Raw genomic sequence first — 16,505 nt, 5'->3', positions numbered from 1 at the left:
TTATCCATAGACAATTAAGGAGTGGGCTAGAGCGGCCTTAATCTACTCTCCTAGGGTGAGGGCAATCGTGACGCACGCCGGCTTCTGTTGCCGGTGGACATCCTCTCGCGAGAAAGGCCAGGAGGGGCGTGGTCTAGCGAGGAGAGGGAGGAGCTCGCGGCCGCCTCCGCCTTCGCCTCCGCCTCCTGCGGGAGGGGGGTCGAGGGAGGGGACTGTTGCTGATCTCTAGATGTTCTGGGTAGTCTGAGGAGAGTATGTGGCGAGCAGTGGCCCGGGTGCCTCTCCGCTCCCGGGGAGAAGGCGCGGCCGTGGCTGCCGCCCTCTAAGTCGCGGCGCCAGCGAGGCCCGGCGCGCGCATGGTGCTGGTGCCGCTCGGGTGTTGATCGGCCTGTCCCCTCCCTCTCTTCCCCTCCCCACCCCCCGCGGTGGTCTCCCCTTTCCACCCCAGCCCCAGCAGAGCCATGTCTCGGAGTGGCTCCTGCCCGCACCTGTTGTGGGACGTGAGGAAAAGGTCCCTTGGGCTGGAAGACCCGTCCCGGCTGAGGAGCCGCTACCTGGGTGAGCGGGGGCCCCGGGGCGGCGGCGCTGAGGTCGCCGCCCAGAGGTGGGGGAGGGGGCGCCGCCAGGGCTGTTGGCGGTCGGACTGTGCCTCGGCCGGGGCGCCCCGCAGGCTAGGTGTCAGGTGGGATGACGGTGATCCGCGCCAGCACCTCCTAAGGTCAGGTCCCCTTTGCAAGCTGCCAGTCGCGGCTCAAGCTGGGCTTCCCTGGGAGAGCCGGGCCGTGGGGAGGTGGCACTAGCCCGGGAAGGTGTTGGGGTCGCTCGTGGGCTGGGACTCCGGAGAAGACTTGGCGAACCTTACGGAGATGCCACGTTGAACGCAAAAGTTGGCGCTTTTGCTTTTCTCCGAAGCTGTCCCCGCTTAGCTGAAGACCTCAGGTGTAGGTTGTCCTCCTTCTTCGGCTTCCGCAAGGATTTAGATGTCGCCGGAGACGCTGTTGACCACCCTCAGGGACTTCGCACCCCAAGCCTGGCTCGCTGTAAACCATGGCGCTGAGCCCAAACCTAAAAGAGATCACGGAGCTCTCCCCACCCCCGCGCTTTCCCAGGTCCAGCCTGCTGTCAGTACTGTGGACCTCTTTTAGGTGGTGTAGGATTTCACGTTCCTGTTCCCACCCCTGGAAAACACACTTGGCATTTTCTGTTTCTTAGTTAAGCTTTCTAAAAACAACCTCCAGTACTGTGGGCGCAGTATTCCACCTTTTTCGTTTTATGTATCATGAGTTTTGGTGCGTGTGCTGGGTCATGCCAGAGTCAACTAAAAAGTCCTGTTTCTTCAAAGTGCCTCCTCCCCCAACTCTTGTCTTGTCTTTGACAGGTAAAAGGATTTGTTGCTGTCATTTGTTTTTTTTTTTTTTTTTACTACAACAAAAATAGAAGGAAATGAAATCTTAGTAGAGCCAATACTGCTGGCCGTAAATTGCTTAAAGGAAGTTTAGGTGTGCATTTTAAATGAATGTTATCATTGTAAAAAATTCAAATACACACACACAAAAAAAGCAGAATCCCAGTTATTGCTCCTTCTTCGATTTCATGCCACTGCCCCTAGGAATGTTTCTGTTTTGTGATTATTTTCCTTGATTTATTTCCTCCTCAGAAATACATACATATAAAAATAATTGGGCATGAATGTGCATGCTCCATGCGTGTGAAAGAAAACTGACTGCAAGGCGTTGTAAGCATTTTTCCCCTTGTTTTTTCTTCACTGCATCTTGAGATCCTCCCAGACTTAAAAATTTGTGTAAAACACTACATAGTACTTAATGAAGAATTTTAAAGTTCTAAGTCTTAGTCTCTTAAATTTTTATTTGAAACAGAGGCTCTTGATATATCCCAGGCTAGCCTTAACTTTTATTTCATTCTCCTGATAGCTGGAATTACACTGTTGAGTTTGCACCTGTCCTTGTTCCTTTCCTGTAATGTGTGTTCACTGTCATGACTGTGCAAACATCATTTACATATGTTGTTGTAAGTACTCAGTGCTTCTTTTAATATTTGTAAATTCTTTTTTAAAATCCTTGACTTAAAAAAGGTGTGAAATTTTATTTTAAAATTTAGTTTGTCTAGAAAGAACAGATTTTTACCTTAATAAAGCAAATGCTAAAGTTTTGTGTAAGTGAACTTATAATTTAGTCTTTTATTTCAATTCATCGGGCAGTTACAAATTTTGTAGTTAGTGTTTCTGATTGAGTTCAGCTGTGTATAATAAAGTTAATGACAACATGGTCAGGGCTTTTGAGATGGCTCAGCAGATAAAGGCACCTGCCACTAAGCCTGTGAAGTCTTCAGTTTGATCTCTAGGAACTCAGATGTTGCAAAGAGAGAACTCTTTGCCTTCTAAATTCTGGAATTACCTGTGTTTGCCACTCTATTTAGGTTTAAGTAATTTAAGTGTAACAGTGATGCATACTTTATATTAGCACTTCTTTAAAAATGATTTTGGCTGGGTTAGGTGGAAACACCTTTAATCCCAGCACTCCCAAGGTAAAGGGGTGGTGGGGAGGATCACCTGTTTAAGGCCATCTTTGAAGTAAAAACTACAGTCTAATATCTGTCACCCAATGCTTGGGGTGTATGTGTGTGTAGTTGTGTGAGTGTGTGTGGGGGTGCGGGTGTGTGTGTGTGTATGGGTGTGTGAGTGTGGGTGTGTAGGTGTGTGAGACCTTTCTCTTAAAGCTTTTTTTTTTGATGAGGAAGGAAACTTGCTGAGAGTTTGAAGGATACTTAGTGAAATTGTCTCAAAAGCCTTTTAAATTCCAAATGCAACTTAGAACGTTAATTGATTTCTTTAAAATATGCAGATTTAAACATAGCAATTGTTCAGAGTATTGTAGTTTGCATTTTCTCCTAATAGGTTCTATTTGTATTCCTAATAATGAATTACTGCTAAGTAACATTCAAACTGGAATGTTCTCTTTTATGGAGATTTTGCTATTAAAGAAACAAAACACAAAGGTTCCATGAACTTCCTCAGGAGCTGAACAAGGAGAGAAAACGCTGGCAAAATTACCAGTACTTCAGATAATGACTCTAATGTATTCACTGACTTCCTACAACACACAAACAGGATTGCCATCTTCACTGCCTGATCCTAAGTATGTGAAGATTGAGTACCAGGACTAGTTCATTTAATAGAGGGCTTGCCTAGCATGAAGGAAGCCCTGGGTTCCATTCCTAGCACCAAATACTGGGTGTGGAGGTGTCAGTTTGTAATCCTAACACTCTGGAGGTAGAGGCAGGACAAGTTCAAGGCCAGCATGGAATTCATGAGAGCCTTTCTGAAAGTTAAAAAACAAAGGCAATTTTAAGAATTCAATGTGGTGTGGTGGCTCATACTCTAGCACTGGGGGGGGAGGTGGGGGTGGAGTCAGGAGGACTAAGGAGTGCTAGGCCAGCTTGGGCTTGGCACAGGAAACACAGTATTTAAAAACAACTGAAAGGATAGGATGGGTGGGCTGAAGAGATGGTTTAGTTGAGCAAGTATTCTTACTGTGCAAGCCAAGGGACCAAATCTGGGTCTGCAGAACCCTTGTAAATAGCTTGGGGTAGGGGAGAGAGACAGGAACATTACTGGGTTTGATGACTGTCCTGTCAGCCTAGATAAACTGAGAGCTCAGCTTTAGCAAGTGATCCTGTCTCAAAGGAACAAGGGGGGAGGGGAGCGCTTTATGTCTTCTGGCCTTCACGCACAGGCTGGTGCACCCACACGTACTGACAGGTGGGCATAACATGCGTATATTATGTATACAAGCCAGGTGTGGTAGTTTACATGTATAATCCCAACATTTAGGGGGCTGAGGTAGGATTGTCTACAAGTTCCATTCAAGCCTGACATACATAGTTCAGAGGGAGATGAGACCCAGTCTGAAAAAAACAAAACACAAAACCAAAAATGAGGCAGTTAAATGGTTGAGTAAGGCTCTTGGTATTAAGACTTGACAGCCTGAGTTAGATTCCTGGGACCAATACAGTAGGAGAGAACTGGCTCCCTATTTTGTCCTCTGATCCATACACATGTAATGTGACCCATGTGGTTTTCATTTGTGATATTTGCTTATTTCAAAGATGCTTTTCTAAACTGGTTACCTGTAATTTCAGTTTTATGGGAGCTGTGTGTAGTAAGGCCAGCTTGGAGTACACGGAGGGAATACAAGGAAAACCAAAACACAAAATTTCACCCAAAATTCTTTTTAAAACACTGGCGTGAGTTTACAAAGAAGCTATAGATAGTGAAATTTCACTTAGACCTTGGAAAAAATGAGGTAGGTTTTATTTTATTAGTGTTTATAAACACAAGTCTTCACTTCTTGGATAAAACAGTAAGATTGCTGGGTTGTATGTGTTTAGCTTCGTTCAACATAATTTGCACCGTACCATATTCCCACTTGGTGTATAGGCTCCAGCTCTTCTTGTCAATATTTGCCTTACTCACTCTTCCTAATATTAGCTCCCTCCTTTTTAAGATTTATTTATGCCCATGAATGTTCTCTCTGTCTCTCTCTCTCTCTCTGTGTATGCGGTGTATGCGTGTGTGTGTGTGTGTGTGTGTGTGTGTGTGTGTGTGTGTGTGTGTGTTTGTGTTCTTTGACATTCAGGTCTGATGCCTGTGGAAGTCAGGAGAGTGCCTAGAACTGGAGTTAAGACTAGTTGTAAATCCCCATGTGGGTGCTGGGAACCAAACCAAGTCTTCTGTAAAAGCAGTATAGGCTTTTAACTGTCAAACCATCTCTCCAGCTCTAATTTTAGCTTTTGTTGGTAAGAGGTTGATATAAGTATATTGCTTCAGTATGTATTTTTCTAATGGCTAATGATCAAATATCTTTTTGTTTTAGATCTATGTACATTGATTAAATATGAAGGTTACCTTTTAAATATTTATACATCTATCTATCTCTCTATGTGTGTATATCTGTTTTCGTACAAGTCCTAAAGTAAAAAGATTAGAAAATTTATTGTATTTAATTTTTGAGACAGAGGCTCACTATGTAGCCGTGACTGGCCTGTGACTCAGTATGTATGTTTCAAGGTGGCCTCATTCACTGAGCTCCACCTGCCTCTTTGCTCCTGAATGCTGAAATTAAAGGTTTGTTTGTTTTAACATACATTCTCCCATGTTTGTTTTGTCTTTTTTCCCCTTTATTTTTTAATTTTACTTTTGGGCTTTTAAGACAGGGTCTCTCCCTTACATAGACCGGCTGGCTGCTCTGGAACTACTTTCCAAGTGCTGAGATCATAGGTGTATTGCCACCAGGCCTGCTGCTGTCTTATTTTTTCTGAAGTCCTCCCTCCCTTTTTACCTCTTCAGTCTGTACCTGTACTCCTTACTTGTTTCTCTTCTCTCTCCTTCCCTCTTTCACTCTCTCCTACCTCTCCTTCCTTGTCATTTCTCTCCCCACACCCCTCCTGTTCCCTGGACTGCTCCCTTTTTATCCCCCTCTTTCTTGAAACAAGGTCTCATGTAACCCAAGGATGGCCTTGATCTATTATTACACATGTCTTTTAACAGTGTTTTCTGAACATTGTTCTTAACAATATTTATATTTTAATATTTTCAAAACTTTGTGTTTAAGAATCTTTGCATAATCCAAGGTCACAAAATATTTTGCTTGTTTTCTTGCCCCTTGGGCGTTTTCTATTTTATCTTCATATATTTAACAGTAAGAACAATTTAGAGTTCATTTTTGATACGTTCTATGAGGTGAATCAAGTTTTATTTCTTCACTTATGAATGTAAAATTCATCCACCACTGTTTATGAAAAGACTTTCCCCCTTTGTTGAAAATCAATTAACCATATATGTTCAAGTCAATTTCTTTACCACATTCATTGATTTAAGTTTCTGTCTTTGTGCCAGTACTTTATTGTTTATAGGAAACGTCTAAAATGGGCTTAGTGTGTGATAGGAGATGAAAGGAAGGTAGGAGAGAATGGAATAAAATGGCCATTCGCAGCTGACTGCTTCCCTGGCACCTTTTGGGAAATAATGCATAACTGTCTTAGTTTCTATTTTATTGCTATGAGGAGATATTATGACCAATGAACGTCTTGTGAAAGGAAACATTTAATTGGGGGTTTACTTTCAGTTTTGAAGGTTGGTATATAATCATCTTAAAGGAAAGTAGACAGGCATGGCGTTGTAGCTGTAAATGAGAGCTTTGCATCCTAATCCCCAGGCAGAGAGATGGAGAAGGAGAGAAACAGAGACAGAGACACAGAAAGAAACAAAGAAACTGGGCCTGGTTTGGGTTTTTAAAGTCTCAAAGCTCATCCACACACCTCCTTCACAAGGCCACACCTCCTAATCCTTCCCAAATACTTCCACTCCTTAATGACTTAAACATTCAAATAGATTAGTCTATGAAGGCCATGGTCATTCAAACTAGCATAATAACTATGTCAAGTTCTTCTGGTAAAAGTATGGTTTTTTTGGTCCATAAGATCTTTTCTCATGCAAAAGGTGGTCCCAAGTTTGTAAACCCCTTTGATACATGAATATTAACAAAGTGATACTCTCTGACACATTAGCCTGGTTGATAATCTGTAAATTTACAATGGCTTGTTTAGCGTTGATACTATTCTTCTGTGTGGATATCAGAAGCTTCCTTTGACCAAGCAACGCCAAGATCTCTCTTTAATCTCCTTTAATCATTTTACAATCCTCAGAGGACATCCTGAAGCCAGGTTGAACCTAGGTTGAACCCAGAAAACAATGATATATAAAGACATAAGATGGGGAGGAACATCTTTCCCCTTAATGACAATTGTCCTTGTTCTCCAGTAACCCCTGTCTGGGGTGAAGATGCTTACAGACCCATGATGTTCAGCCTGCCTGCTTGCTGCTGTCTAACTTGGGTATTCTCATTCTTTGAAAATCTCCCATCTATACACACTCTCTACCTCCCCCATGGGACTGCTACAGACTACCAGAGCTGAGCCTGTCTGCGTTCTTGATATCTAATTCAGAAAGTACAATTTTCCTTTTTCTTCTCTTTCATCTTTTGGCAGCTGTTGGCGATCTCCAGTTTGCCTGCCCCATTTTTATTTCTCAAACTCCAATACAATTGTCTTTCAATTTTCTCTCGGTGCAAGACAAAGCTCTAACTCAAAGTAATAAGAGATTGTTTATTCTGGGACAAATATAAATGACTACATTCTGGGAACACTGAATGACATGTTACAATGTAGATACTCCAGTGTAGAAGCTTATGTGAACTTGTATGGCTATCAAATAAAAGGAGTCAGACATCAGGGCATTTTCCAAATTCATTGGTGAGAACAAAAGGTGGGTGGGTTATAGCAAAGGGAGAAATTCTACTTTAGGTTATGAATGTTATCCAATAACATTTTTAGCTTTGGAATTGCTGGAAACTAGTGCCTTTTTAAGTTTATACATTCCTAAGGTTTTGCCTGATGGCTGTAACAATGTAGGTCAGACACAGAGGTGAACAATGAGTGCCTCATAAGGGGTGAGAGGTAGGCTAAGATAGCCAGACTAAGTATCTGCAGCATTCCAACTCTTCCATAATCAGGACATTCTAATCAATCAGCTTTGTAGAATCAATCATTTATACATAGGTGTGGCTTCCCCTCCTCCAGCTTCATTTAATTCCTATGAATATGTTCTTAAATTATCTGTAACTCTAAAATCCTGCTACAGGGATCCCCTATCCTCTAGTGTCATGTGACACTTGGCCCTTGTCTCTTTTCAAAATTGCCCAGGCTAGTTTGAGCTCTTTCCATTTTCATGTACAATTTTAAAACAGCTTGTCTGTTGTGGCTTGTTTGTTTTTTTTTTTGTTTTTTGTTTTTTTTTTTTTTCTGGAGCTGAGGACCAAACCCAGGGCCTTGCGCTTGCCAGCCCCCGAGCTAAATCCCCAACCCCACCCCCACCCCCCACCCCCCGTTGTGGCTTGTGATGTACATTAATAATCCCAGCTCTTAGGGGACAGAGACAGGAGGATTGCTGCAAGTTTGAGACCAGCCTGGTCTACATAGTAAATTCCAGGTCAGTTGGGGCTACATAGCAAAGCCTTGTCTCAAAACCACCACCATCATCAACAAAATCACAGCCTGTCAGTTTCTCAAAAGCAATAACAACAGCAAAAGACTTGCCGTTTTGTGTTTTAGTTAGGGTTTCTATTCCTGAACAAGCATCATGACCAAGAGGCAAGCTGGGGAGGAAAGGGCATACTTATTCAACTTACACTTCTACATTGCTGTTCATCACCAAAGGAAGTAAGGACTGGAACTCAAGCAAGTCAGGAAGCAGGAGCTGATGCAGAGGCCATGAAGGGATGTTACTTACTGGCTTGCTTCCCCTGGTTTATTCAGCTTGCTTTCTTATAGAACCCAGGACCACCAGCCCAGGAATGGCATCACCCACAATGGGCTGGGCTCTCCCACCCTTGATTACTAGTTGAGAAAATACCTTACAGCTGAAGCGCTGTAAGGAGGCATTTTTTCAAGAGAGGCTCTTTTCTCTCTGATAACTCCAGCTTGTGTCAAGTTGATACACAAAGCCAGCCAGTACAGTGTTCAATCTATATTATGTATGGGAGAACTTTCGTCTTTATAATGTTAAGTCTTTCAAACTTTAATTCTATCTCTTTATTTTGGTATTCGTTGATTCAGAAGTTTTAGGTTTTTCTGTGTTGGGGATTCGACCCAGGGCTTCATTTCATGCTATGCAAGCTCTCACTGAGCTACAGCCCCAGTCCTGGAATGGGCTTAGAAAAATAAAAACAATTGATCGTATATCTTGAACCACAATTAAAACATACCTATTTATTTGTGCAATTTTTTCTTTCAGATTTTTTTTGAAATTTTATGTGAATAATTATGTCACAGCATATTAAGTTTGATTCATCCATTTGTACCTGCATTTAGTTCTTCTTTTATTTAATTGCTCTGGCTAAGACTCAGAAAGTTGACTGTAGATATGAAGGTGGACATTGTTGCCTGACACAGTGTCAGTGGTGCTGGTTAGTTTTTGTTAGCTTGATACAAGCCAGGCCATCTGTGAGGAGGGAGCTTCTTTTGGGAAAATGCCTTCATCTGATTGGCTTGTAGGCAAGTCTGTGGGACATTTCCTCATTAGTGATTCATATGAAAGGGTCTGGTCCATTCTGGGTGCTACTGTCCCTGGGCTTATGGTACTGAGGAGCATAAGAAAGAAAACTGAGCAACGAGGAGCAAGCCTATAAACAGCATTCCTCATGGCTTCTGCTTCTTTTCCTTGCCTGACTTTTCTCAGTGGTGGACTATATTAAAGAATTGTAAACCCAGCAAACCCTTTCCTCAAGGAGCTTTTGCTCAGTGTTTTCTCACAATAATAGAAACCTTAACTAAGACAATTACTTATTTTCATAAACTTTTTAAAGATTTACTCTGTGTGTATGAGTATTCTTTTTTTATGAGTGTATGGTTACTACAGCATACCTGGTGTCCATATTTTCTGATTGAATCTGGAACTAGAGTTACAGAGGCACTGAGCCACCATGTGAGTGCTAGGAACTGAAGCCAGGTCTTTTGCAAGAGCAACAAGTGCTCGTAACCACTGAATCATCTCTTTAGCCAGCCCTCATTCCTTTTTCTTTTCTTTCTTTTTTTTTTTTTTTTTTTTTTCCGGTGCTGAGGACCGAACCCAGGGCCTTTCGCTTGTTAGGGACGCGGTCTACCACTGAGCTAAATCCCCAACCCCGCCAGCCCTCATTCCTGATTTTAGAAGAGATTATCAGATTGCTGTGGGAGAGCACTTACCATCATGTACAAGGCCCTGGGTTCAAGCCCGATTCCTGCAAAAAGAAAAAAAGCACATAGAGGGTGCAAGGGTGAGGGGTTGGGGTGGGGAGATGAACAGTAAGTCTCAGAGTACTTACTTCTCTTGTAGAAGACACACACAGGCTTGTTTCCTGGTACATACATGTCAGATCACAGCTGTCTGTAATTCTGGTTCTAAGGGTTCTCACGGCTCTCCTAGCTCTATGGACATTGCACACACATGGTACATGTACAGCCATGAAGGCAAAATACAACATAAATATAAATGTAAAAGATTGTCTTTGTTAAGGGTGTTGTTGGCTATAGATTTTTGTAGTTTCTGCTTCTCAGATTAGGATTGATCACAACTGGGTACTTACTTTCGCCAGACTTTTCTATTTTTTTCAGAAAAATTTTGTGTGGACAAAGTGCCATCCCTAATCAGTAAGCTGTTTGCAGTTGATACCTACTGGGAAGGGGAAAATCACTTTTCCCTAATGGAGTGACACTGGGTATGTATATCAACCACACTCCAGGGATGGCTCCATGCTTAGGAGTAGTTGGCCAACACAATCCAGATTCATGTTACTTGTGTATCTTGTTTGTTTGCTTTGGTATTTTTAGTCATTTTATTTTATGTTTGAGAAAAATGATGGATGTAGGGAGATGGGGAAGACCTAGGAGTAGTTGGGATGGGGAAAATATGATCAAAACATGACAAAATTGAAGAGCCAGTAAATACAAACAATTTAAAAAATTATTGGGAGGCTGGCATGATGGCTCAGTGGATAAAGGTCTTGCTGCCCAATTATCTGAGTTCAGAACCCACATAGAAGTAGGAGGAGAAAACAACTTCATAAAGTAGTTATCTGAACCCCACATGTACACCATAGCATAGACCTGCCCCTCCACCATACACACACAGTAATAATGAAGTTAAAAATGATATTTTTGAATTTTTCCGCTGATTAAATTTGGGCTTTTGGATTAATTTGAACCAATATTCAATTTCCGGGTTCTTATTATTATACCAAATTACCCTTTTTACGTTTTAACTTAAATTTCAGTGAGTTTTAAGCTGTTTATAGATGTTAGTTTATAGTTTTAAAGTACTTAGTTCTTATACTAGAATGCTGTTGGCTCCATGAGTGGGATATCGTCTGTTTTTCTGAATTTGTTTAAAGTTGAAAGTATTTTTTCCTTAAATCATTGAAAACATCAGGGCTTGGCATTTTCTATGTGGAAAGTACTTTAAGTTAAAAAAGATATATTTTAAGAAAATAATTGACTCATGCAGTTATACGAAATAATAGAACATTTGGGACTGGAGAGATGGCTCAGTGGTTGAGCATGATGGCTGCTTTTCCAGAAGACCCAGGTTCAATTCTTTCTACCCACATCATGACTTCCAACCATCTCTATACAGTTTGAGGGATCTATTGCTCTCTTCTGGCCTTTGCTGCCACAAGACACACAAGTAATGCACAGATATACATGAAGCCAAAGCCATGTAAAATTAAATTGTTTTAAAAAGTTAATAGAAAGCTATATGCCATATACACTTTAACCAGTACCCCAGTGTTAATTTCTTTTGAAATTTAATAATCAAGAAACTGACAGGATTCACATTCCTTATTCAGATTTTGTAATATTACATGAATTCATTTATATGTGTGCATTTAGTTTACTAATTATGAATTAATGTGGTTATAACATAAAATTCCACCACGGGGATCCTTTATATCACCCCTTTTCTATGCTTTCTTTACTGCTGTAACCCTGACAACCACAATTCTGTTCTTAATACAGAAATTTGTCATTTCAAAGAAGTCATATATTGGTTACTGTGGCACATGACTATATTCTAAACTGTCTAGGAGAATAAGCAGCTGGATTATTTAAGTCCATAAGTTTTGAGACCAACCTGGACAAATATATACCTATCTCAAAAGAACAATATTATGTAGACACATAATGTGTGTAACCTTATAAATAATGATCTTTAGTATTTCAGATTAGATTTTTACTTGGCATAATTATCTTGAAATACATCTAAATTTTATACATCAATAATTTATTCCTTTTCATTTTTGATTATAAATGTTTCTCTATTCATCTGTTTTTAGATAGTTGGGTTGTTTCTAATTTGGGGTTAAGAAAAAAGCTATTTGGGTGCACACCTTTAATCCCAGCACTTGGGAGGCAGGGGCAGGAGCATCTGTCCAGTTTGAGGCCAGCGTGGTCCCCATAGTGGATTTCAGGATAGTCAGAGATGCACAGTGAGACCCTGTCTTGAAAAAAAAGTGTGTCATGTGTACATGTGCAGTAGCATGTGTACAGAAATCAAAGGACAACTTTTCAGCAGTCAGTTCTTGCCTTTCATCTGTTGGTTTTCAGGGATTAAACTTCGGCTGTCAATCTTGGCACCTAGTGCCTTTACCAGGTAGGCTATTTCCTAGCCCCCACAGTAGAGGCTCAAGCACATTGTCAGTATGTGCAATGTGTTCGATGATATCTTTAGTCTTACTTGGCTTGAATAACATGACAAGTTGGTAACATTAAAAAGGCCAACCAGATAGGCCTCATTTGCTTTCTGTAAAGCACTAGTGGTTGTGTGCTGGAAGTGCAGATGTGTTTTGAAGTCCTGGGTGGTTTTTTATTCCAGAGCTGGAAGTTCAGTGGACTTGGGCACTTCTGATGGCATCCAGTCTTACAGAATGCTGTTCCAGGCCTGAAATGATGACGCTTGCTTGCTTCTGTGGTGGACAGCAGTTGTTCCCTGTGTGCTGGCCCTCTGGTAGATTTGTAGGCAGTCAACTTTGTGCAAAGTCATAGTATAAACCTTCTTACTTATTTACCTGCGGTCTTGTGTAGTGAGAGCCAGATTTGTACAGTGTTCAAGAACAGCAGCAGCAGCAGCAGCAGCAGCAGCAGCAGCAGCAGCAGCAGCAGCAGCAGCAGCAGCAGCAGCAGCAACAGCAGCTTTGAGGTTATTGAGTTTTTAAAGTTCTTTATGTATTTTAGATATTGGTTCTTGGTTACACACACCTTTCTTTTCTTTCCTTTTCCCTTTTCTTTTTAGTAACACTTCTTTTATTCTGTTAAAGGGGCTTTTTTGTTGTTTGTTCTTAAAAACTTTTTATTAGTTCTTTATGAATTTCACATCATGCAGCCTAGTTCTGCACTCCTCTTATCCCTGCCAACAGAGGAAAAAAATTCTCCTTGTGGAAGCTGTAGTGTGTCACAGCATGTCCCATGGTATAATCTTTTGTCCACACTCCTTTGCTTGCAAATGTTCTTAACAATGACTGATTTCCAGTTTATCACTGTTTTTTTTTCCTCTTATGGATTCATGCTACAAAGAACTCTTATCACTATGAGTGATCCTGAATATTTTTTTTTACTATGAGTTTTTCTTAAAATTTTATAGTTTTGAACTTCAGTCTTGGTTTCATCATGAGTTAATTTTTGTAGGTCTACAGTTCAGTTCAAAATTAATTTTTGTACTATGGGTATCTACTTACTCAGTTTATTAAAAGGGCTGTTTTTCCTTCACAAAAAGTATTTGATTCTGAATTTGCTGCTTTGTTCTATGTCTCTCTGAGAATATAGTACTGTCTTGTTTCTATAGTTACACAGTGTGCTTTACCATCAGGATAGAGGAATTTCTCCTCCTCAAAATCATTTGTTATAAGCTTATCCATATGTCCAAGTTCATTGCTGGAATTTTGACAGTTGTTGATAGACTTAAAGATGAATTTAGGGAAACTGATAGCTTTATTATTCTGAGTCTTATACTCTATGAATATGATGTGTTACTCATTAATTTAGGACTTTGATAAAGTTATAGATCTCATGAGAGTTCTTTAATGTTTATGCTTAAATGAAAAGTTTAGTTTTCTGTGGTGCAGTTGTGAATAGTGTCAGGTTTAAATTCAGTTTTCACATGTTCATTGTTTGTAAATAAAAATGTGATTGCATAGCTGTTGAGGCTCGGGTGTATATAATCCTCATGCTTGGGAGGTAGAGACAAGGAGTTTAAGGCTACTATTCTTAGCTATGTAGAGTTGAAGGCCAGTCGGGCCTATGGGAAACCCTGCCAACAATAACATTATCCAGGCAAACAGCAGCAAAATAACTGCTTCTGTTGATCTGAATCCAACTCACAGATTAGTAGTTCAAGAAGCTTTAAAAATATTTCTCAAGATTTTGTAGGTTGATATTCTTTTCCTTTAGGAAAGTGTTTCCCTTACACAATCTGCATTTTAAATTTTTTCTTGTGGACTGGAAAAAATGGCTTAGCAGTTAATATCACAGGCTGCTCTTCCAGAGGGCCTGGGTTCAATTCCTAACATCCACAGGGCAGCTCACAACCATCTGTAACTCCAGTCCTAGGGGATCCAACACTATCTCAGGCACCGTACAGATGTTCATATATGTAGGTAGAATACCCATACACATAAAAACATAAACTAAAACCTAAAATATAAAGATTAATTTTTTTACATTATTATATAGGCTAAACAGGTAGTACTGTCTTTAATAGTTGTAGTGGAAGTGAACGTTCTTGCCTTGTTTCTGACTTTAGGTACAAAGCAATAAGTGCTTCACTGTTACATACAGTGTAGTTTTAGTTTTCTTGTTTGTTTGAATAGATATTCTTTACTAGGTTGAAAATTTCCTTCCATTTAAAGCTTACTGAAGGTGTTTAATGTGTACGGGTTAAATCACAGAAAAAGCCACATGTTCTGTGATAGCATACTAATCAAATTGGAGAAGAAAGCATTTACTTGGCTTATGTCATTGCTGTAGAGGCAGTGGGACCTAGGAGAATGGAGTTGATAAATGAGGCAGACTAAGTCTCATGCAATAGCAAACTTTATTCAGATCATCAGACAGTTTATCCTCTGACAGTTAAGAAAGGTCATCTGAGTAAAGTTCTCACGAGGCCAAGCTGTGTACAACCATAAGGACAAGCTACACGTGTCAAAAACATGCTTTTCCGTTGAGACATGTAAAGGATAGTTTAAACATTTAATTGAATACCAACAGCAAATAATAATGAGTAATCTGAAGTAAACTCAGTTCTATCTCTACATCTGGGAGGAGGACAAAAACACATTCCGAGAACAATCCCATATTTTGAAGAAATTGAGCCTCTTGTTTTCTCAGAGTGTTCTCATAAGCATTCATAATTCTTCTTATGTGACTATTCCTGGACTGTGTTCTGACAGGCTTATAGGTTGTAGTGTAGTCTGTCATAAATAGAAGCAAAGACAGTGCAAAGGCCTTAGCTTGCTCTCAGAGTGGCTTTCTTACACAGCCAGATATGCCCACCAGCCAATCTGAATGAGGCAGTTCCTCAATTGAGGTTTCTTTCTAGGCAACTCTAAGAATTGTGTTGTTGACAAAAACTAACCAGCACAACTGCTACAAACTACACATAGAGATGAGTCTGGCCCTTATCTGGTGGGAACTCTTTGTATCTGACTTGACATTTATAGGGTAGGCAGTTGTGTAACAGTATTTCTTAGGGGGTTTTCTCTGTTCTCCTTGTACCTGAATAACTGTAGGGCTTTATGTGCCAGCTCTATTCTGTTTTAGCTCCCAAATAAAGACACTGAGACCTGGTATTTTAATCAACAAGCTGCACGCACTAAGCTGGGCAGATTCTGATCTAACCCAACTAGGTGCTACTACCTAGCCAAATGTCCTGTTATTTGCTCTCTGGTCTTGCCCCTAGTTTGCTCTGGTCCATGTGAGGCCTCTTGAGTGCTTTCTCGTCAAGATCTCAAGGCACATCCTCCTGGTCTCTCCATGTGGTTTTTCCACACCTTCTTTCTCACTGCTCTCTGGTCTCTTTGGGAGCCCCTGACCAGATCAGATGGTGGTCCTGTCCTATCCTCCTGCACAGCTGTTGACTGATCAGCACTTTATTAACCAACCAGAAGTGATGGAAACAATTTTTACATAACATTGAGACTGGAGATGCTTGACCATGCCATCATCTGGACTGCAACCAGATGTCTGGATATAGAAATCAGCATTGAATACACAGTGCACAAAGCCATCCTCCAACACAGTTGGAAAGGGAAGGTAGTGTCAAGTGGAAGGAAGTAAGGACAAGCTTGAACATTGAATACCAGTATTTGTGGTGTTTTACTCTCATCTTCCCAAATTTTATATAAATATGGCTGTCTATCCTGTTTAATGATAGGATTCATTCCCAGAATGAATTCTGGAAAACATGGGATAGATTGACTGAGAAACCATATATTTCCTTTTGCCTGTTGAATGGAAATTTTGTTGTAGAGCTGGAAAGGTGCCTTTCCCCACCCATTAAAGATGATGATTTATGCCCTCTTCCACTGATACTTTGCCTTTACCTGAAATAAGGTTGTAAATGAACCTTTGTACAAGGCTGTTTTCTAGGTATTTTAGTTATTCTCTGTCTTCTGTGATAAAATACTCCGACGAAAGCAGCTTAAGGGAGAAGGGATTGCTTTTGGTGCAGTTAATAGTTCATCATAGCAAGGAAGGAGGCTTATGGTGTCTGGGGCTTGAGACTGCTGGGTATGCTGTATCTACTAACACGAAGCAGGGAGAGATGAGTGTTCAGCCAGCTTTCTTTTCATGAAGTCTAAGGCCAAAGCCCACAGAATGGTGCCACTCACATTAAGAGTTCA

General features: G+C 40.7%; 1 protein-coding gene across 1 annotated transcript in view; it reads left to right on the top strand.

Annotated features, from left to right (window-relative positions):
* Positions 1-131: 131 nt before the first annotated feature.
* The window catches only part of Dcaf6 (DDB1 and CUL4 associated factor 6), a 100,767-nt gene continuing 84,393 nt past the window's right edge, over positions 132-16,505 (top strand). Inside the window, exon 1 of the mRNA XM_032914922.1 lies at positions 132-558. Coding sequence (XP_032770813.1) covers positions 462-558 — 97 coding nt within the window. The 5' untranslated portion in view covers positions 132-461. The remainder of the gene's footprint in view (positions 559-16,505) is intronic.

The sequence above is a fragment of the Rattus rattus genome, chromosome 10 (assembly GCF_011064425.1).
Source record: "Rattus rattus isolate New Zealand chromosome 10, Rrattus_CSIRO_v1, whole genome shotgun sequence".
Taxonomy (NCBI): Eukaryota; Metazoa; Chordata; class Mammalia; order Rodentia; family Muridae; genus Rattus; species Rattus rattus.
Note: the sequence above shows the minus strand (reverse complement) of the source record. Positions and strands in the feature narration are given on the sequence as shown.